The 23626-nt window shown below is 39.0% G+C and overlaps 2 protein-coding genes across 7 annotated transcripts in view; one reads left to right on the forward strand and one right to left on the reverse strand.

The window, feature by feature from the left end:
- Positions 1–18317, forward strand: part of LOC105201659 — a 164567-nt gene extending 146250 nt beyond the window's left edge. For all 6 annotated transcript variants that reach the window (XM_039451927.1, XM_026136582.2, XM_039451929.1 and 3 more), the window contains 11 exons: positions 673–961; positions 1852–2111; positions 3971–4123; positions 4792–4986; positions 5818–6206; positions 6513–6749; positions 11472–11651; positions 14571–14718; positions 15497–15763; positions 16077–16402; positions 17272–18317. In XM_039451927.1, coding sequence (XP_039307861.1) covers positions 673–961; positions 1852–2111; positions 3971–4123; positions 4792–4986; positions 5818–6206; positions 6513–6749; positions 11472–11651; positions 14571–14718; positions 15497–15763; positions 16077–16402; positions 17272–17611 — 2784 coding nt within the window. In that variant the 3' untranslated portion in view covers positions 17612–18317. The remainder of the gene's footprint in view (positions 1–672; positions 962–1851; positions 2112–3970; positions 4124–4791; positions 4987–5817; positions 6207–6512; positions 6750–11471; positions 11652–14570; positions 14719–15496; positions 15764–16076; positions 16403–17271) is intronic.
- LOC105201658 overlaps positions 1–23626 on the reverse strand; it is a 54415-nt gene that overhangs the window by 20990 nt on the left and 9799 nt on the right. The gene's annotated exons all lie outside the window — the stretch shown is intronic.

Here is a 23626-nt window from a genome sequence, read left to right on the forward strand (position 1 = left end):
GCGAATTTATTTGCTTGGCACCGTGTAACGAGGAAACTTCAGTAATATCACCCATCCGTTTACTTCCGACTGCGCAAATCGTTCAAATTTTATAAAATACAAATAAAAGAAATATTTAAAAAGTTAATTGAAAAAAAAAATAGAAAGCAATTGCCCGATACTTGATGCGTATAAAAATAAGTGTTATTATTGAAAAAAGTTTTGTATTTTACGATAACTTAAAATATTATAAAGTTTTAGCAATTTTTTAAAATAAGTTTCTCTTATAATGAAAAAAAAGTTTTTTATGTTCCAGCAAATATATTTATTTTAACATCATTTCTTTGATTTAAACAAATATTAACTAGCATAAAATAATTTATCTTAAAAACTTGCGAAATATATTTTTTTAATCAAGTAAATAATGTTAAAATAAATGTATTTACTTGAACATGAAAATTTTTGTTCGGTGTATTTATTAGAAAGTAATATTTTTTATAACATCGGTATTCGCTCGTTATATTTAACTTTCTCTTTGTTGATTTGCTTTTGCTAAATCAAGCTAAATATAAGAATTGTTTAATTAATATTTTTTTTATAATTCAACCCAGAATTTATATTTTTGTAACTTTTAGCACACTGCTCGACGCGTTTGTTCGCCGATGAGTCTCACGACGTGTTTCTTGATTGCAGCTGACCTTCGACAGCTTCACTCTAGGCAAATTTGTATCGTTCACCGCGGAGGGATGTCCCGACGGATCCCTGCAAATCTCGGAAGCGCAGCGTCCTGACGTCGGCGGGCTTTGGTGCGGCACGTCCTGGGGACCCGCGATCTACTACAGCGAAACACCTAGCGTCTCGATCATCCTCAAGCTGCTCAGGCTCAGCAAAGATCAGACGGGATTCAACTTCGACTTTAGAATGGCGTATAAGATGATCAGGAAGTCCGACGCGGTGGTGCGCTACGGAAATCCCTTCGTCGGTAGGTGATCAGTTTTCGATTACGGATTTCGAGCACGTTTATCGGAGCTTGGGCCACGACACGTTCGACATTTATCCCGCGACAAATTTCAATAGCTAGCTTTTATCTCGTGTACTCATTTGAATTAAAATCAGTTTTGAAACAGATTGGACATTTTCTCAATAAGCACTGTTTGATCAAAACTTTTTTGTTCGTTGTGATTTATTCTATCATATAATATTTACAATGGCGATAATAAAAGTAGAGCCACTGAGAAAAGAAAACAGCACTCATCAATAAAAATACTATTGTAAAATTGTAAATTTGTATTAAATTCGTTTTATTATATTATTTATTTTAAACGTAGGAAACTAAAAACAAATTTTTACTTTATCGCAATTTATATTAAAATAAAAAGAAATGATAAACTAACATAAATGTATCAATTTTTATATAGACGGCTTTATTTTTATAATCACCACTGTGCATTATTATTACTATTGTTATAAAAATATATTATATGTTATTAAAAACACATACAGAAATTATTACCTATAATTATAGAATATTACATGATTCATTCTCCGTAATGATTTTATTGTAAAATTACAAAATTATACATTTACATGATTTTATTATATATGAAAAGCTTTATAAGAAGATATAGACCTTTCAATTTCAAAAATTTAATACCCGCTACAGTTTTAATATATATTTTAATTCCGTACAATCTCGTCGTCTTGATTAATTAATAACACTCGAATATATTTCTCGAGGAAATATCCGAGAGATTGTTCGAGGTTTGTACCTGTCTGGTTTCGCAAAATTGCATGGCGATTGAAATTGCGCGGACAAAGAATTTCCCGATATTTTCGCCGTCGATGATTAAAATTCCAATGTCACGTGGTCAGGAATAACGCAGGTCGTCGGGACGCCGGCGTCGACCGAGCGCACGTCCGCCGAGTACGCGAACACGTCGATGGCGATGCCGGTGCAAATGGTCGAGCAACACGTGCCACCTACGAAACCGAGCTCGGAGCAGTTCTTAGGGGACCTAATATCCGGGACTTATTGCTCCCGCATATTCACCGACTGCGACCGGAAGAAGTGCAGATTGCAGTCGCCTAACTTTCCCGGTCTCTATCCCCGCAATCTCACCTGTTATTACGCGGTAAGGCTCGCTTAAATTGTCACACTTGGCGAAACGCAGTGCGCTTTCCTTCCACATTCGTAATTGAGAAGGCATTATGAAATAATGACAACCGTATGAAATATGAATAATGCTAATATCACAGTGAGTTTTATACCATTAACGTTTTCGAGTTCTGTAGAATTTTTTTCAAAGTAGCGCAGAATCTCGATAACAATGAGCAAAAGAAAATAATTGGCTGCTCATTAGGGGAACGCTTTCGCCGTGACGGGCGTATCGTTAGCGTAATGTATCATCGTCGGAATTAATTTGCTCGTCGTCGAGCAGATGCGCGGCAGTGATATACGATCGACATAGTCAGGCAGGGAGCCTCTCTCTCCCTGGAGCCTTGACGCGGCTCATATTTCTGTTTCAAGCAGACACACCTGCGGTGGAAGTCGTAAAAGTGACTCGTTTCCTCTCGTATGCGGTTAACAAATTTTCGGACGGTTCTCTTCCTGTGACCATTATTTCCCCTTAGCAACTCGCAGTGCCGCGCAGGTCGACCGCCCCTTCTCCGCCACGTAAATCAATGCGAGCGACGAATTTCGGGCCGGTGTGTTTTTTTTTCTTTTTTTTTCACGAGAAAGATTCAAAATTGGTCAGTAGCCAAGCAGAAAAGTTGCTCGCTAAATGCGAGCGAAACAGACCGGCGATGTTTTTGCAAGAAATTGGAAAGGCGCCACCAAAACTTTGTTTTTATCATAAATTTAATTAAAAAGAATACAAGAAATTTAAAAATTCTTCCTCTATTCCTTCTCATTACTCTTTCTTTCAGCTTTTTCCCCTTTCTTTGTTTTATTCTCCTCTCTTTCTCTCTTTCTCCCTCTACCGGCGCCAGTAAATAGTCAATTCTGTTTCGTACGGAAGCTGTGATTTATCACAAAGTAAAAATCGACGGTAACAATGTCAGCATCTTGTAAACGTATATTACGAGTCGATGTCTCGCGAAACTAATCGACCTCCTTGACATTCAGTCATTCCGGAGTCAATGGGCGAGACGCGTGAAGGTTCTGGTAGAATTTACGGCTTCCGTTTCAATGGCGGCGGTGCGGGATCATTTATTCTTTTCGTGTGCGACTCGACAGACAGACCGACACTCGCGGGACTTACACTAGATAGACTTCGATTACGAGCGAGGCAATCTCCGTCGGTGTATCTCTACCGAAAGTTCATCTTACTCCGAAACTCTGATACAACCATTCCGATCTTTATCGCGCACTTAACTCGGCACTATAAAGTTACCATTATCTAGATAAAGGCCAATTCAAACAATTCGTCACGTTACCGTCCCATTAGCTCAATCGCCAAGAGTAAATGGCTATTTACTTTTATACATGCGTCTGTATGATTTGTTTTAGCGAAGCGTTACTCGCCATTTCCCAATTGTGAGAAAAAAGATGTTAATATCTGGCGCAGATGTGCATTTTCCATGTAAGAATAATATGGTTTAATTTAGCATCTTGTTGCTGAATTAAATTTTATAAAGAAGCAAAATTCAAACTTATTTAATTTTTAAATATATTTTTTATAAAAAAGTAAGTAACATTAAAAAGAAAAAAAATATAGACTTTGGTCAGGAAAAGTGAGAAAAGGATTAAAATCAATTTGAATGTTCAGTGTAAGGTTTTACAACGTTTGCATTTACATTTATATTTAAAATGCCAGCGACGTCGTTGGGGGAATATTAACGAAATCATGATGCGCTGCGTGTGTGCGATACGCGAGACGCATTTGAAGATTAAAATAAGAAATTCTGCGCCAGAAGAATATATATTTTGAATAGACCCATTCATATTTTACAGAATAGGGACGAATAGACTGATTCATATTTCATGTAGGTGAGGCAGCACGAGGTGCCGGCGGGCAAGCACGCTTTAATACACGTAAAACAGCCCCGGGGCCAATTGGTAGCTGTAAGAGCGCGACCAGCAACTCAGGCCGAGGCGCCACCCCGGGAGCTACGTCTTTGGCAGGATTGCGACGTCGTTCAGGTACGTAAAGCCACCGCGAAAATTGGATTAGCTGTTATAAATTCGAGACAGAAACGGAGAAAGAGAAGCTGTAACGCCGGGCAACGTGACCGGTCTACCAAACAGCCGCGCCGCTTTTGCATAGTGATCTCTCTCCCGCCAGAGAAAGAAATTTTCAGTCTCGCACGCTTTGCCGCGACCCACGGAAAAATCCACGTGTGCGAAGTACTTTCCGTCGCCCGGTAGACGCAGTCGAGCGCAATCGCGAATCAAAGAATTAAACGCAGCCACACAAGTTTAACCAAATACCTCTGCGGCGATTTATTTCGCTCGAGGACTCTGTAAGGCTTCCTCCTCCGTTTCTTTTAAAGCGAAATGTCTTTTAAAAAGTTACGTGGTTTTTCTGCTTGATATTATCAACAATGTTATATTTTTCACAATCACGATATAATTATTTTCAAATATTTAACGGAACAACTGTTTCATTATATTAAACTTTGACATAACTTAGCCAGAATCACCGCATCGCCATTCACCCATCGTGATAACTTAACGAACTAAATATCGCTGTGAAAATTAGATCGATCCTCATGGCGATCGTAGATCGTAGAAACTTGATCTGTATACGAAACTTTATTGTGGAATTATGCTCGTCTATTCCTCCGAGATAGAGAAATTTGTCTTTATAGGACTACGTAACGGTGTATGACGGATACACCACCAGGGAGCCGGTGATCCTAAAATTTTGTGGCGGCGGGGAGCCGGTGCCGGAGGCCATCAGCAGCGGCCCGGAAATCCTCGTGGAGTTTACTACCTCTCCTTATGGCACCTTCTTACATCCGACGCCGCCCCATTCCCTACATGGGTTTCAATTAGAAGTGCAAGTACGTGGAAGCTCACCCCATAAATTGCATAATGGCCAGCTTAATTAATGTCTAACGCGTCCGTTCCTACTTAATCACCCGTAAAATTCGATGCTTCAGCTGTGCATAAACATGACACTTTAGGAAGACGGAATTTTGAAATGTAAATGATTTGAAATTTGACGCGGATATTTCATCGTGTACGCGCTAATTAATTAATTAGTCATTGCATCATTGTCGTGTTAGACGCTTGTTAGTGTCGTTATTATCAAATTTGATTTTTGATTTAACATCTCGATATTCTCGTTCAACTTAGAACTTTGTTCCAAGAACAAAAAATTTATTGGCGCGCAATTTGCTAAGATATCACACAGAAAATATCAGCACTAAGATTTATTAAGCTATAACTATTAAGGTTCTTTAATTAATTGCGTTTTCACGCGTTGGTTTATGTTCTGTCATTAATTATCGTTCTATTAAAACAATAAAATAACAAGCGAGGAAAATTTCTATACCACCTCACCTTTCTTTAAAATATTGAGACAAATCGCTATTTTTCGTCTATTATTGAAAATCCAAGAGTTTAGGTGCTCACTTTATCTCGTTCATCGGATCCAACGAACCCCCGCTCGTAAAAAACAACGATATCACCGGCACTCGTATTATCCCGTATAAAATTTCCTAACGACACACCGCGGCGAATGCATTCGCATCAGATAGAACTGCAAACACGCGATCGCTCGGGCAATTCGGACTCACCCCTTCGACGAAAGGAAGGGTGGTGAATCGACGACGCGAAGCCCGGCCCCGCCGAGACTGCACGCAACGTGAAACGCGCGTCTCGGCTTCCAGGTCACGTTCGTGGACGCCGAATCACCGACCTACGCTAAAAGTAAGCGTTGCGAATTTTGGCTGAGGGGCACCGGTGGCGGTATCCTGGCGTCGCCCCGTCACTCGCTACCGAGGAACAGCACCTGTCTGTACCATCTTCGCGGCGCCGGTCCCACTCTGCCGAGTCCGACGCCACCGCGCCCGTTACCCAAGTTTCCAGAGCAGAGACCCGGCGCCGTGTGGAGAAGACCGGCCCCGAGACCGCCGCAGCCGCAATTTCGCGTCTGGCTGTCTATCCTCAAATTCCACGTGGGAACCAGTCTGTCTACTACCGACGAGGACTGCTCGACGACGCTGATGGTCTGGGACGGCGAGTTGATGCCACTGTCGGAGTGCAACGACGTTGCCTGGTAAACGATAATAAGCCGGTCTGTAGCTCGAGGAGTAGTTTCCATCTTGATTCATCTTGTTTTATTTTAACATTAAAATTATTAAAATCTCTGAGTCGACTCCACTTTCAGATTACATTTTACTCTGTTTTCTTTGATTATTAAGTATCTTGTCGATTTTATAGTATTGTAACAGTTTCGTCTCTCTTATTCATTTATTAATAGTTAACTGAATAGTTAATTGATTTTCCAAGTCTTGATTTTTTTTTCATTGCTAAAAACGGTCACGGTTTACGAAAGGTACTAAAAGTTCAACGTTTGTTTCAGTGAAAAAGAACGTCAACGTTACGCCGAAAGAATGGGCGATCCGATTCAGCCTGTTCTTGCACGTCCCTCGAGCAATACCACATTGCTAGCGAGATATTGCAAGGACAAAGTTCCGAAGACCTGCGATCATGCTATTCTGCAGAATACCAGTCGTCCGTGCTCTTTGGTAGAAAGCTTCGTCTCCTCCGGTAGCAGCCTGACTATAGAGATGCGCATGATCGAGTCGACAGCGCTCAGGTAAGTTAATTTCTATTGTAACGTTCCGTATATCTTTTGTATTACTTGATAAACAAACAATATCTTATAGTTTGAAATTTCTTTAATAATTCAATGATGTTTCCAGCAGCGCTATATTTATTACGGAAACATAATTAAATTATTAAATAAATTCCAAACTAAAGATATATCTTGAAAGAAAAGTAATTGGTATTTGTGACTATAATTGCATGGTAAATTAATTATGATTAGCTGCATTTTTATTACTAGTATGTTAGCAATAATAACTTTAGTAATAATAACCTTATCTTATAATTCTACCAAAACATTTTACTATAAATTATGATATTTTTAAATATTAATATCAGAGTTCTACGTATATATCAAAATTATGTCTACACAGGTTTTATACGTAAACAATACGTGATGTTTACACGAATCTTTTCCATGTAGACAATTCAAGCACGTAAACTATTGTAAATTGGATAATACAGAGCACAATATAGAAAAAAGTAATTAAGTTTTAAAATTAATAACATATATGATTTTTAGTATTAATAATAAAAATATATAATATTAAAAATTAAAAAGTTAAAGAAAATGATATATCCAATCTTCATATTCAAATCTTCCATTCCATATAGCTTATTTATTATAGTTTACTTGGATGACATTTTCTACATAAATTACGTAGTCTACTAGCTTTTATGTTGTTTATGTATAACAAAGACTATTTGTATTTTACGCGTAAATGCACAATCCCGATTAATATAGTAAAATAATACAAATGGTAAAAATAAAATAAATTAAACATAAAATAAAAATAGAACTAAAATAAACATTTTCTTATAATAAATTCAATTATAATTTATAGAATATAATTATTTTTTAAACATTTATTTACTATTTATACAGTAATAGACTAACAGCTATAACTTGCATAGTTAAAATAACTATATAGTTGGCATCGAAAATAAAACTATCAATTATAGTAATTGCGATCATTTTTTTGCAATTCATTACTGTAATTCATTCAATTCATTTTTAAAACTAGCAAAAGTGGAATTAATGCCCAAGTTAAGCTTATGTTCTAGTTTGATTTTAATCGGATTCACTAATCTACTTAAAACTTTTAATACCTATTTGCAAAGTTACATAATTTCCATAGCTCATTCGTTGATTAATATCCTAGAAATTTGAACTGCTAAGTGACAAATATGTCATTAATGCATTGTTAAAGAATTATATTAATCTTCTAACATAATTACTCCGATCGTCATTTGAGCACTTTTCAAAAGACATTCGCAGGAAGGATAGTAAAAATTGAAAAGAGCACCGCGAATGCAACTGGTAAAATTCGAAAAATCGAAAGTAACCTGTGAAACATCTTTGGATTGCCTCTCTGTTCTAACCGAGAAACTAATCAAGTAAAGGGACACTAATAATAAGTACAGCCGGAAAATTGTCGAGGGGATGATCTGTATCGGCGATCCATATCGGCGAATGGCAGAACGTTTAAAAGGCGCTGCGCCTCTTGTAATCTCGCGTTTTATTCGATTCGTTTACAACACCGAGACGTATCGAATCGTAGCCGGAACGTTACAAGCGAAGTATGCGGGAACATTTTATAGAAATACGATGTGCAATATCTGCCACGGTAGCACGTTTCATTCGCTCGCTGCAGCGTGATGCTGCGCACACGTACACACACACGCATACACTCTCTTTCTCTCTTTCTTCTCCGTTACCTACAATAGATTATTCATGAGGGATTCCCTCCCTTCTCCCATCCTTTCCCTCGCTCTGAGAAGATAGCGAAATTTAGAGAAATGCCGAGACACGCGGCGACAGCGGCGACAGCGGCCTCCACATCTCATTTGCTTAATTTTATACGCAGCTCTTTCCATCCTCCTCCTCCTCCTCCATCTTCTTTCCTTGTTCGCGAAAGGTGTAACATTTATCTCTTGATTCGTTGCTCCGCAAGTATAAAAGTTATTTAAATGAACTCGCGTGTCGCGCATGACAAAGATGCGAATTTTAATAATGCAGGAAGGAGCGGACCTGGCAAAATTTCACGTATTTGCGTACCAATTGGTGGCTGGTGCGCACCTACACTGCGCTGTAATGCCCATTCATGGATGTTAATTTAAATGTAATGAATTAGCATGTATTTCATAGAAAGCTTTTGCGCTCGGACAATTAATTTACAAAATGGGGGAGAGAGAGAGAAAGAGAGAGAGAGAGAGAGAGAAAGGGCTGACAATCTAAAAGCAAATTGAATATTAACAGAACAGTTATTAAAAATGAAAGGAATTAAGTGCAATATTCGCGCGCAAATACATGTATATCGTAAAAATGTTCACCTCTCCACCCGCTGAATGGTAATTAAATCGCGATTACATCGGGTCTTTGTGGCGTTAATCGGCGGGGCATTCGCCCCCGTCCCCGTTGTTTCCGCCGTGCTCGCGCACGATATAATCCCGCCGAGCGTTCAACGCGAATAAAGATCCAGATCGGCGTTTGCCGATGAATAATTGAGACTCGGTTCACCACGGCGCGGCGTTCCCGCACACGGTGACACACTCCGATTCACATTTCGCACGCGTTACATCCGTTTATCACGCCACGTCCGTCGGCAGTATCCGCATCGTCGTCGTGTCGTCGGCCTCCCTTTCCAGCCATCTCCTTTTTTTTCCCTCCTTTCGCACGTGCCTATCGACGTGTGTGGACGCGGCGTGTTGAGGCGTGATAGCCGACGGTGAGTGACGCGCAATGCGGATGCATCACACGGTCTAGTTAATCCTTTCCGCGCGAAGTGAAGCCTACCGGCGCGCGCGGCGCACGACGCTTTATAATAAGCTCGAGCCGGTTTAATAACATCCCCGCCGCGCAACCGCCGGTGCAACGTTTCTCTTCAAGGCCCGCCGCCTTTCATACAATCCGCTGGGGTTCGTCGATCTTCATCAGTGCACCGAACCCGCGCCGGACAGCGGCGTGCATTAACCCTTTCTCGCGCTGTGTTGTTACGTTAATACATACATTCCCGCGCGAAGTTCATCATTCCCGAGTTTAACTCGTTGTTCGACAAGGTTGGAGACGTCGCGTGTCGCTATGAGAGAGAGAGAGATTTATGCACACATTGACCGTATACGTATTTTATTGTAAAGTACGGTCCTTTATTTTAAGTAGTTAGCTTGTAGATTTATTTATTCTTTCAAAACTCGATTTTTTGTCCTTTATTTTTTAACAATATTCAAATAATTCTTTATTAATCAGCGTTCCAATAATGTCGAATAATAATAATACAGAAGAAAAGAGGGGATCGTGAAATATATTTATATTTTGTTCTCTTAAAATAAACTCTGCAAATATTAATGCAATATAATTATTACGAACACCAATTTGTTAGCTATAGAGTTTTACCAATCATCTTATTGCATTAAATTACTTTTCATTTTTTATTATGTCAAGCTTATTTCAAATTTAAATTAAGGATTTGTTTCAACCATAATCGAACCAGTTTCAAATTATAGGAAACTACGCAGTGTCTCATTTTAATATACTGCATAAGAAAATGTAACGCAAATCTCTGACAGTGATATAATGGTTTTGAAACTTGTATGAACAAAGAATTTAAAAATTCTCAGATCTGTCCTTTATTTTCTCTAAGAAAACATGGTCACGGTATTTACACAGTTTTTCTATTGTTTAATCTGCAGATTAAATAATAAATTAGTTTTATAAAGCTCGGAATTATTGTACTTTTTTAAATCAGATTTTAAAGATACATATATCTAAAACGATAAAAATAAGATACGTTTTTCTAAATTTTTTTTAGGAAAGTATTTTAGGAAAGATCTTTAAAAAATAAAGATATTTAATAAAATATACACTCATCCCTTGATTTACGCGGAACTTTTTGTACGCGTGTTTCCTTGCACGGTAAATAATCTCTCCGTTTAAACCATACTTTTTATACGCAGTTTCGGTTTTACGTGGTCAGAAAATATATCTTTTTGTGGTATTTATTGAGATTATTCTGTATATCAGTGAACCAAAAATTCTTACTTGGTTGTACTGGTTACGTCTAACTTTTTTTTAGTTGGCTTATGGAAAGTATATATTATAAGCTTATCTGCACAAGTGATAACAAAGGATAATACGTAAAATAGACCGAATTTTATCTCCGTTAGTAACAAGTTAGTAAAAGCGGTTTTTTTCAGTTTTTGAGTTGCTGAATCAAATTCTGACCTTTGAAAATTTTTAATTTTTTTATGCCGGCAGACTCCATTTACGCGATTCTCAACAGCGTAAAAAAAAACCACGCGAAAACCATTTATCGCATTTACGTGCAGTGTTCGTTTCACGTAGTATTTTTTTACACGATTGTGAATATATTTGACATAAAAAAATCAAAGTTTTTTTTAAAAGTATATTCATATATTCATATATAAAAAGTTTTGATTTTTATAGTCATTTCGCTTGGTATCCTTTTCGAACTGTTATAACCATTATTTGAAGACTTTTATAATATAAAAATTCAAAAATATTTTGAAACATGTATTCAACGAAACGATTTTTATTTTAAAAGAAGAATCCTTTTCTAAAAAAAAAAAAAATGAATTTAGGAGTGATTCTTATTTTTGTCGTTTTCTAAATCTTCTTAATTTAAAACATTAATTTTTTTCTAGAACTTTTGACTTAATATAAATTAATAAGCTTGGTACCTTATCTTTTTTCCAGACCCGTAAACTTTCGCGCTATGTACGAATTCGTCGATCTTCACCAGGATGGCGATCCATACGGCAGTGGACCATGTTCTCGCGTTTTCTATAGTCGGAATCGAGACCATTATTCAGATCGTAAATTCCAAGGACCGCGCGACATATTCCTATACGGTCGTGGAGGGTCGAAGAATATAAGGTAAGAGAGCTATATTCGCTACTACAGTAGCAAATTAGAGATACAAGATCTCCAAATAAGAAGAGACATTCCACCTCTTGAATGTCGTCACGACGAAGATATGCATCGAGATTTCCAGTTATTAACTTCGGTACTTGCCAAACACATGGATATTACATCTTGAAACTTACAATAAAATTTACAACATGATTGTGTAGCTCTGTCGACCAACGTAATATCGTGATTATTCACTCGCTGATTGTATTATAGGGACAATTCGATATTACGGTTTGTCGTTTACGAGGGGTTATATCTATTCAGAATGCCGTCGTGAAAGCTAATGCAACGATATAATGACGCGATTATGATATCGTCAATTCGTTATCATTCGTGAATTCGGCCTATTGTTAACAAGCCCGTTATTAATAGATCATTGTATCGTAGATCGGTTCGTAAATTCTATCATTCTCTCATATCTTTTCGTGATCGACGAAATGGCATATTTCGAAACTGAAGCTGAGATCAAAACTGCATATCCCCCATGTTAAACGGTAATTGAAAACGTTTATAATGTGCATTACGTAATCAAAACATCGATATTTATTATTTACATTGGCTATTCTCGTTAGAAAAAAATTACTGTGATATTTACGATACATTGATGATCAACTTATATTTATACTTTAATTATGAATATATTGAATCTCGATTTTAACAGAATCAGATTAAATAAATATCTTTTAAATTTAAAAATGTAGAAAATAGGTAAAATGCAATTTAAATTAGCTTCTGGTTAGGCATTCACCCTGTGTGATTCCCATAATAAATAAATTCACAAAAATTATTTGTCTAAGTCTGCAACACTGTTTTTTTTTGTGCGTGAGTTATTAAATGTTAAACTAATCAATACATATAATACATGTTATTTAAACGTACATTCATTTCAATCCTAATTCGAATCGTTCTCAGTACACATTTTGATGAAATTCTTGATTCCCATTAAAGCGTGTGTCAAACCGTTAAATATCATCGTGATTGTTATAATTTACAAAGTGATTGTAAAATCATAGTTAATTTCAAGCGAATATATATCATTCAATTAAATAGTAATTTATCAATAATTGGAATAAATAATAAAGTCAAATATTAAAATCGGATTGTCAAAATCAGATAAAACTACAAAGCAACACTTACGTAAATGAAAGAAAGATCACATGTACACGGATATGGCCTTATGTTGATTTGCGAGACAATGTTAAAACTTTGCATACCGGATTATTATATACACAGGTTTCCCTTTTTTTTTGTTTTTAAACAAAGGTTATACCGTCATTTGAGGCCATTTATTATAAAACATAGATAAATCAAAAAACTCACATTCAGATTTTGCTAAAATTAGTTCGTACACAGAAAAAAAAGTAGATAAAAGCTGCGTATGGTAACTAAATTACAATTGTAATACATAGACAGCTAATATCTTATTTGTGACACCTACATTATTTAGTTGAAAATGTTTAGCTGCTTAATACACGAGTTTAGCTACAAAACATATTTGCTACATTCGAAATATACTTTGTAACTAAAAGTGTATTCAAGCTAACTATTAATTATCTACCAATTACACACACACACACACACACACACACACACAATATATGTATTATCTGTCTCAAATATCGATAGGTCCGATAATTACTTTTATGTTGCTAGACAATGTGATTCTAATAGACATGCATATTTTGCTACTTTATTTATGTATTAGAAACAGCAAATCGTTTTGCTATAATTTATAAATGATAGTTACGACAACAAATATAGCTTTAGCAAACTGTGATTGTCTATAGCAGAGGAATATTTTATTTTCTGTGTAACAAATCGAGCAGTTCAGTATCAGTTTGCAGATAATATTAAACTGATCTTTTATATGTATCGTTTCTAATATTAGTCTTTTATTGAGATTATTTTCCACTTTTTTCTCCCAATCAAATTCGTGTGAACTATTAATTCGACGTTCATTGATAATCGATATTTGAGACGAATTTCCCATAATAAACTTGTTGCTATATGTATCAAACTATTCTGTCCCAAATTCCCAACATCTTTTCGTGAAAACTTTATTATACGTCGCTCAAATGCATCTCACTGAGATGAGTGCAGTGAAGCACGCATCTATAGAGCGAACATATACGTCACATCTTCGACGGCTCTCGTATTCTGTGCGCCGTCCTTTTATTACTATCCGCAGGATCGAATCTTCCACAATCCCGATAAAATATCAGTTAGACTGCGGCTTTACGACAATCGTAAAAGAAACTTCACGCCGTTAAACCGAGGTCTTCCTGCCAGCAAATCAGAATTTCTGTCGTAACATTCGGGGTAACACACATCTACGTTTTTACCTTATTTATCATTTTCTTACGTATTGCTTTAGAAATGTGTGTCACGAAGAAAATGTATGTTTCGTACAATCTACTAGAATTTTCTAGTAGATATATATGTGGAACATCAATGTACGACTAAGTTTTCTAAAAATTTCATGCAAATAAATATTCGATGACAAAGCTCTTATGTAAATCACTTCCGTGTACGTCGACGACGAGACATAAAATCGATTTTATTCGATTTTACTAATGCTATTTGCATTCGCTAAAAGACTCATTTTCAATCCAAGTAATGAAAGGCAGAAATGTTCTCCAAGCGAGATAATCCAACCGCAGTATCCGAAAAGATCCCAAGAACATGGTAATGATGGTTGTATGTTGCCATGATCCACCCCTGGTAGAATCACTTTGGTCGCTTTCCGATTAACGAGCGTCCAACCTTCGACGCTCCTTGTAATCTTCCTGCAGTATCGATCGCTGAACCCGTTCCTTTGCCTAGCCGGTGAGGCGTGTAAATTCGATTAAGTACTGAAAGTGCAGGCCAAAACTGGTTTTGCAGCTGCGTGTACCGCTTCGAAGGAGAACACGACGAGGTGGTGAAGCTGAGGTTCAACAAGCTCCTCAATGGGAATCGCACCTGCCGCAACGTTGGCAACTCCAATTTCAATAGGCTGCTCTGCGTCGACTCCGAGAACTTCTCGGTTAAGGTGCGTAATTGAAACTTCTAGTAATTGCAATTAGTTCGCGCCAAACCTATTGTACCATCCCTCGTGCGAAAATTAAACTTCGCCGAATCGATACACCTTATGAAATCCTCGATTCGTTGGGACATTGTACGCCCTGTATACATTTGATATTACTTCTGCTTGAACCTACGAAACTTGACAATGTATATACGAAAAAGAAAGGGGAATTCTTATATTACATTGGATATTTTAAATTACAATAACCTTTTGTGAGCCGAGAGTTATCCTGAAAATTTACGAGTGACAACTTACAGATACAATGGAAGTTATATAGAAGTACTAACAGGTGGCTTTGATCGCGCAATTAACGATGGCTTTGAGATAGCATGTATCAGCAATCTCCGAATCCAAACACGGTAAACCGAAGTAAACCGACAGGCTTCAAAGTTTCTAAGTAGTCTATGCCGACATAAATCAGACACAGGCGTATGTGCCGCAATTTATCTTATTAACTCGGTATTTGATAATGAGGATACAAGATTGATGGAACACGGTTTTAGAATCGCAATTTAATATCACGATATATCGATTCAAGGTTCAATTTTGACGGCTATCCGAAAACGTAAATTTTTTTTCATTTAATAATTGCGAAGCATTTTCCAGAAATAATAGCGACAGTTTCAAGATTAGTTTCTTTAACTTGATAAAAACAAAAGACAAACGATAAATTATGAACGATTTCGATATAAATACGAGGATAAAGGCGGGTTAGAAGCATTTCTCCGTTGTCTGTTTACAGGTGCTCGATTTACCCTGGCCAAATGCGCCGCCCATCCAACGAGATTGTCTCTGCTCGAATCGATCGCTACCCATCAATATCAAATCTACCTCTAATATCGCCGAGGTACATTTCACCGTTCTATCTATGGACGCCTTGGATGATTACAACACTCTCTTCTTCGAGGGCACCTGGGACTTTGTCAAGACGATGCCTTGCATGCAGAAACGTAGAGTCAGGGGGCCTTCCGGTGAAATTAAATACACGCCACCGACCGACGATGACGAGGTAAACGTGAGAAGCTTCGTACGCAAAGCTATTAAAAATTGTCGCTTGAAATCAGTCTTAGCCATCTTAAAAAAAAAACGCAAAACGTTTAATTATTAAAAAATTTTGCGATACTTGAAAGAAATTTTAATAAGTCAAATAACAGTTTGGTTTCCAGTTATGAAAAAGCATCGTAATATATAATCATCAATTTTTTGTAACGCACAATTGTTCAAAAACGTGAATTCAGTTTTTCAACAACAAATAAAAAAGTACCTTGGGTAAAAAGTTGCCTTGCAACTTCTAATGGTTCAATACTTTATCATCCCGACAGAAAAACTGCGAAAACCAGCCGTGGCTGATCGATCCTGGCCCGGGACAGTATTTATACGTAAAAATGGACGGAGTCATCGTATCGAACAGCACAAAGTGCGCGACCAAGAATCGCATCATCGTGCACACGGGCGCGGCGATTCGCGTGTCGGTGTGTCCGAAACCTGCTGACTCGAGGCACCAAGTGGTGGAGGTGTTCAGCGACGGTTGGGCCGTCAGCGGCAAAGCGATCACGCCGGGAGAGGACCCGATCAGGACTATCGCTGTGGAGTTCATCGTGAAAGAGCCAGCTACCTACACGGTCACGTGGCTGGAGCTCACTAGAAGGTACGTAATAACAACACGTCTCTATAGATAGAATGTCAAAGAACGAAAGAGTAAAATGCAAAGAGTCTGATATATCTATATGGGTCACGGATATTATGTCAATTACGAGAATTATTGGAATGAACGGAGTACTCGCGACGGCGAGCGCGGCAGAGACCGATAATTAATAGAGTCTTCATAAAAGTGACCTTCTCCGTAAAAAGAAAAAGAAAAAAAAGAAGAACTCGTCATTAAATCTCACCGTAATTTATCTGTAACTTTCGCAATCTCCTGCAATAATTAATCTCGTAAAAACAAAGATTGTCTTAATAAATACGCGCGGTGTATCTCCGCCTGCGGAAAGTTGCGAAAGAGCTCTTGCCAATTTACTATATACAAAATGTATAGCTAAAGTTTTCACTAACGTTTAGCTTGCAACAAACGTTCCTGATAAATTGATAATTTAAACTTTCCAAGAAAAAAAAATGCATAATGAAATATGCTTATGTTAACAATTCTACGAAATATTACATGAACCGATAGTGAGTCGAGAATGAAGATAAGTTAAAATTAAGGTATTGCCAAATGCGCATTAACGAGGATGTAACAGCGGCTCGCAAATTTCCTTATTTTCAATAAATCGATCCGGGAGTTTCTCCTGGGAGAGTCTCCCACGCGATCTCTGATCGCGCGAAGCGCGCGAGGAGGCTTTGAAAGCCGCGTGGAGGTACAATAGCGCCGTGCCACTCGAACGTTTCTCTGGAAAACACCTTAATTAATATCCGACGACCTGTCGACGATTAAGGGGGCGGGAATCGTGGGACGTGCGAGAAGCCGTCACGCACAGCGCGGAACAATATAACTCTATCGATCCTTCATCTGACCCGCAGACCGTCGGTGACGTCAACGGCGGGCCTGCAAGTGTCGCGGGACTGCGAGCAACGGTGTCCGGAGTTGGACGCGTGCATAAACGCCTCGCTGTGGTGCGACGGGGTGTCGCACTGCCCTTCCGGTTACGACGAGGCCCTAACGCACTGTTCCGTGCTGCTGCAGCTGCCACCGCTGCAACTGGCCCTGGGCGCCCTCGTCATACTCACCGTCATCGTCGTCATCTGCTGCATCCTTTGGCGGGCCTGCCGGCGGCGGGGCCGCCGCTCGATATCCCAGCACCGTCTGAAGAGCATCTCCTCCGAGACGGCGATAATCGACGGCAAGGAAGTGATATGCTGACACAGCGACAGTTCTGTGCGTTACGTCGAGGTCGACCGGGTCACCACTGTGTGACGATCGCCGTCGTCCACGTCGTCGTCGGCACGGGTTCCGATGGTCCTCTATAGATCAGCGGTCAGACTCTGCTCGGCCCTACTCTCCTGAAGAAGTCGTCGCCGGGCCGACCGCCGCCGGAGGATCCGCGGAACTGCTGCCTCCGCGTAACGCGCAGAACTGTCGCCTGCAAGAGATTTGGGACGCTAGGTGGGAAAAAAATAAAAAAAACTGGAGCTCACATCTATAATGGGAAAACGCGTTCGATGCTCGATGACTCGGGCGAGTGGGAGAACGCCTCTTCTTTTGCCGAACGAACGAACGAACGCTTTTCGTTTCCGGTCGGTTGTTCTCTGGTTGAGAGAGGTAGGTCTCGTTTTAAATTCAGGGAATAATGACGGGTGAGTCGGAGGAGAGTCGGGCGATCTGATTACAGGGGACGTCGTGAATTGTAAAGCAGCGACTGGAACGTGCTTAGGATTATAAGTTCGGTGGTTGTCTACCGTCGGAGCACAATAGCCGCGAAGTAGAATGTGTGAACGGCGGATTAATCCGGCAACGATGATGTAACGTTTGTGACGTATAACTTTCCATTGGTCAATACGTCGCGGCACACACACACACACACACACACACACACACACACACACACACGCACACACGCACGCACGCACGCACGCACGCACGCACACGCACATACGCACGCACACACGCACGCACACGCACGCACACGCACGCGCGCGCGCACACACACACACACACACACACACACACACACACACAGTCGTCTACGTCTATTTTTTAAGTAAATTTCTAACGATATACTGCCAATCACAAATTTTCTCATTTTAAGAGACTGAATCGTTTTACAACTTTTTGAATAAAAAAAAATTTTTTAAACGTTTCCGAGATATTTGTTTTTGATCGTTAACTTTTAGCGGACGCGTGAGATCTAGATCGCCACGCGCGTCGATCGAGTTCTCGAGTCGAAGCCTCGATCCACCTTCGCAGACATCGAAATAATCACTGCCGGCGATAACCGGCGGGCTCCGGAAGTTCTCGAGTTACTTTCGTTATCTTCGCGTGCAAGATCTTATTATTCTCGCGCGAAGCCTTATTACTTCTTGAAGTACCGTTACACGTCCCATCCCGGATCCACGCGAAAGTTTTAATGATTCCCCATCGAGCTGCCCGAAAGTCATCTCGAAACGAGGAAGAAAAAAAAGACAGAGAAAACCGCGTAACGTAAGCCGCAGAACTAAAGTGCGAACTACTTTAACGAGGACAATAAGTAATAAAATCCTAGTAGTATGTCGCTATTACGGTAGAAATGGCTTAGTGGCGATCGAACGACGCTGCGCCTTGATTGAACTTGGACGATTAGCGCAGCTGAAAGATTACGTAGCGAGGGATTGTCACGTTTCTGGTGCAACAGCGAGAGCGCTGCAAAGTAAACAAGGGGCTACGAAGGGACTTAACAGATCGATAATGCGTTGTTAGCGAGTTGTAGCAGATTATTATAAGCCGGTTTCATCAATATCCCGTTTACCGGCGTTTTAACGGTTACAATTCGGTGCATTACGTCCGATTAGATTAATGACAGCAATTAACGGACGTTGATGAAACCGGCCTACCGTGTCATCCTATCTCATTTACCGTCACTAGCAGAGCCGTCTTACACAGAGCCACACGTACCTTTGTCCAGTTAACAGACATACAAAGTATTTATATTTGATATAACACAACCCGTCTCGCGAACGTTATTGAGATTGACGCTCGAGCGATTGTTGAACGGAAGGAACATTCGCATCGACGACGATTAATTTGCCAAGGCGCCACGTCGGTCCGATCGACACGTTTCGAATTAAGAAACACCTCGTTCGGAAATCCGAGACATCGAGCGTCGCGCGCAACACGTTAGTTACTATAAAAAGGGAAAAAAAAACACGTTAGTTCTTGAGATTAAGAGTAGGCAAGCAATTTTAAAGCCGAGCGAACTGCTCCTGTCTCGTCTCGTGCTCCATACTTTTCCTTTACTTTTTTTTTCCTCTCTCTGTGGGCGCGCGTGACACACTCACACGAGATCGATCTGTGTAAAATATATAATTCAGAATGACCGACGCGCACACGTCGCGCGTCAAGTCGTCGCAGCGTTATTAGGTGAATCAAGAGACGAGAGAGACACGATTAAATATTTAACGCAATGTGACGTGCTATATTGCGGCCGTGGTGACGCGAGAAACTTCAACGTTACCACTTATCGTTTACTGCCAAAAGTAGTCGATTATTATACCTCGCCGACAGCGAATGAGAGTTTCGAGTTGCATTTACATGCGCTCATAATAAATGTGTCACAGTTGCATGTGTTCGGTACTGTTCGTAGGATCCGACCGATTTACGATAGACCGTTGCGTTGCGCCAACCGTTATTATTTCGTAAAGAGAAAAAAAAAAGAACGCGATAAGATATAATACCGGGCGCACGGTAAATCAGCAGAATTTCCTTTTCGTATCATGGCCGCAGACTTCTCTCGGACGTCTGCATTGCGCTCAGGTTGCATCTCGACGTGAGCAAGTGCAACTTAGATTACGAGTAATTCACGCAATAAGGGAGAGAAAATTTCGCCGACCCGATTGGTCGAGAAAGCGAAGAAATCCTGACAAATTCTCGAATCGGAAATATATATGTAATCCTTGACGTTATCGCAACGAGCTCACGTCGAAGAGGCGCAGCCTCAGCCGAGACGGGGAAAAATTTTTCCGCTAGAGATACTGACCAAGTTTGAAGCGATAGCCGAATTTAGGCGACTTAATTATTCATTTTAGCGACACCACCACGGAGGAGGGTGGGATAATATGTAGACTTCAGTAGCCTGAAATTATGTGATAATATATAAATGCTGTTTTCCTCGGAGCTGTGCTTCGACATTATTGTTACGCCGGGCGAACGGCGCGGCGTTTACCGCGAAGCGAGCTGTTGAACATCCATGTGTCGACACACATTTCGTGGAATTATATTCCCTTCCTCTCGTTATACTTTCAACGTAATGTTGCCGTCGCGACGGTAATAGCGCGAGAGAAAACGCGCGCGAAGGTTTAGCGAGATACACTGAAAAAATTACTTTTTTTAATCACAACAAAAATATTTTACCTGCGCCAACCAAATTATTTGCTTAATATTTTTTTTTATTAACATTAATATAAAATTTTTTATTAATAAAACAATTTATATGAATTTTGCAAAAATTTTGGAACCTTGTTCCAATTATATTAATTTATAATATTATATGTGTGTGTTGATATACAGTTTTTTTATTTCATAAAAATGTAAAATTCTTAAATATTCTTGTAGTACTTTTTTATGAAAATTTGTATTTTAATACAAGTTACAAATTTTGTTACATATAGTTACATATAGTTTACTGATGATAAGTTGTTTTTTAGGTAAATTATTTTTAAGTCTTTCTTTTATGGATTCGGTAATAGTTGCCAAATCCTTTTTTCAGTGATACTAAAATATTATTGTTACAAATATATTTTTCTTTAAAGCAAGAAAAATATTTCTGCAGCAAGAACTGTACAGAAGAAATCAAATTTTTTTGGTTGGACTAATTCAACAGTTTGGTTGAACCTGTATTAATTATTTAATTAGGTCTACCAAATTTTGATTACAACAACAAAATTATTTCTTCAGTGTAGAGCAAAACGTCGAATGTGGTTGACCTCTCGAGTCATCTTGAGCACGCATGCGAGTACACCGACGTCACCGCCGCCGCGGCTTGTACACCTTGTTCATACTTGTACATAATTGATTATTTATCTATTTGTATCGAATAACGATGTGTGTGTACTTCCGCTCGCACGGTTCACCTGCCGTTTTAATTACATTAAACCAACAATCTGCAGGTTTTCTTACGACTGTACGACTGCCGTTCATTCAAGCGTTCAATTTTAATCAGCGATTTCCAAAGGCGAGACGTGAGAGCATCACCTATATTTCGCCCGCATTAATTTAGCAAGGACAAAATCACAATTTTTGTTACGATTTTCGCGCTAAAAAAGAGAACTGTAAATATAGTGGAAGAAGCACCGTTTTAATTCTAGATCTCGAATCGATGTCGAAACCACAATCGTTATCTGTCTATTTTAAATATATTTTAACTAGCTTGTTATATCAAGCGACACACCTTTAGACATTAATTAATCCTCGACTCGTAAAACTTTCAGCACGACATGGCCTGCGTGTTATCTGTGTTGCATAAAATATGCAAGTGTCTCGCAGGAGTCACTAACTTCTCATTAAACGATGAGACACTTTCCGACAGAAAAGAAGACGGAAAAGACGTTTAAGAACGAAAATAATGCCTTTTGAATTTTTGATTAAAAATAATACGAGCAAGAGAGCGAAGCGAATACTCTTCCAAGCTTCTTCGCGATCGTAAACATTGTCATTGGCCGCTTTGCAAATTGCACGACGACGCGCGTTGATATTGCGAGCGGAAGTTCGCATCTTGCCGCTTTACTCTACTCGGTAAGTGTAGAATTTCGAAGAGTCGCGATTAGATAATCCTCTCGAAGTAGGGCGCATCCGAAATAGAGCGAAGGATGACGGAAGCTTAAGACGAATTAACGAAGAGAAACGCAGCATGCTGATATTATCGCGTGCTGATATCATCAGCTAACCGGGAATACAGCCAACTATTTCTCTCGCTATTTGCGAGTGCACATGCAACAATAATTAACGCGTATAACCGACAGATACGAGACAAAGCGCGCGGTGTAATCTTTTTAAGCCGCTCGTGGGAAGCATTTGAATGAAGGCGATCGTCGACGTAATACATCACGGCTGGATCTAATACTGACTCGGTGGAGAGAGCAAATTTCATTGCGTTCTTCTCGCTTGCTCCACGATCGCTGGAAACGCGTGCGTTACATACGGAAGTTCCATACCCGTTCTCGCAGGCAGATAAGATTTATCGCGCTGCGCTCTAAGTGATAACGTTGCGGATTAGTCAGACAATGAGAAACCACGCATGCAACGCACATCACGCGAGCATACATTTAGTTAACTACGATCTCTGGTGTTCAATCGCGAGGAAGTAATACACGGTTTTTTTTTCGAAAGGAGGTCACGGTTTCATTACCTGTTCATATTCGTATTTAAATCCTTTTCCTCCCTCTCCCCCTTTGTATCATTGTGAAATGGCTAAAAGTAACTAGATTGCTGTGAGACGTCACACAATTGCACAAAAGTTTTATTAAAAGAAGTCAGGCAAAGGAAGTGACGTCGTAAAGTGTAACTGGATTTATATAAAAAGGAAAAAAAGTTTTTTTTTAACAAAAAATCTTTGCTCGTGTCACGATATATGTATTATATATTCCATTATCACTGTTCAACACGGATTTTAGACTATGAACCGAATCAGGTGATTCTTATAGATCTTTAGTTGCCAAAAATGAATCCGTATACGAAAAGAACAATTGACATACAGATGTGAAGAAAATTATGTTAAACCATTAAAAAATTTATATTGGACGTTTAAGCTAGTTGCTAGTAGAAGGATCATGCTTGAATATCTTACATATAGAATTATTTTGATAGTTTAATATAAAATTATTTTCTAATATGTGTCTAGCTAAGTTTTGAGATACTACAGTAAAATTGTTCTTTCTCCGTGTAAGTGAAATTGTTTTATCACGTCACACTATTGAGATAATTGGATTTGAAAGTGTCAAAAACGCTTTTAGATACTTCTAGGCTAAAATAGCTAAAAATATGATATAATAGCAATTTTATTTAAGAATTCGTTTTAAGTAACAAAAAATTTATAAGACTTGTGTTGATTGCTTCGTGCAGAAAATAATTATAGATAAACTGAAAAAAAAATGATGACGGTAACGATCCGCTTACACGAAGATTAATATCAAATTAACAATCATTGTCTCATTGCAAGAGTTTAAAATCTTGAAAAAATTTAATACT

This window comes from Solenopsis invicta, chromosome 7, assembly GCF_016802725.1.
Source record: "Solenopsis invicta isolate M01_SB chromosome 7, UNIL_Sinv_3.0, whole genome shotgun sequence".
Classification (NCBI taxonomy): Eukaryota; Metazoa; Arthropoda; class Insecta; order Hymenoptera; family Formicidae; genus Solenopsis; species Solenopsis invicta.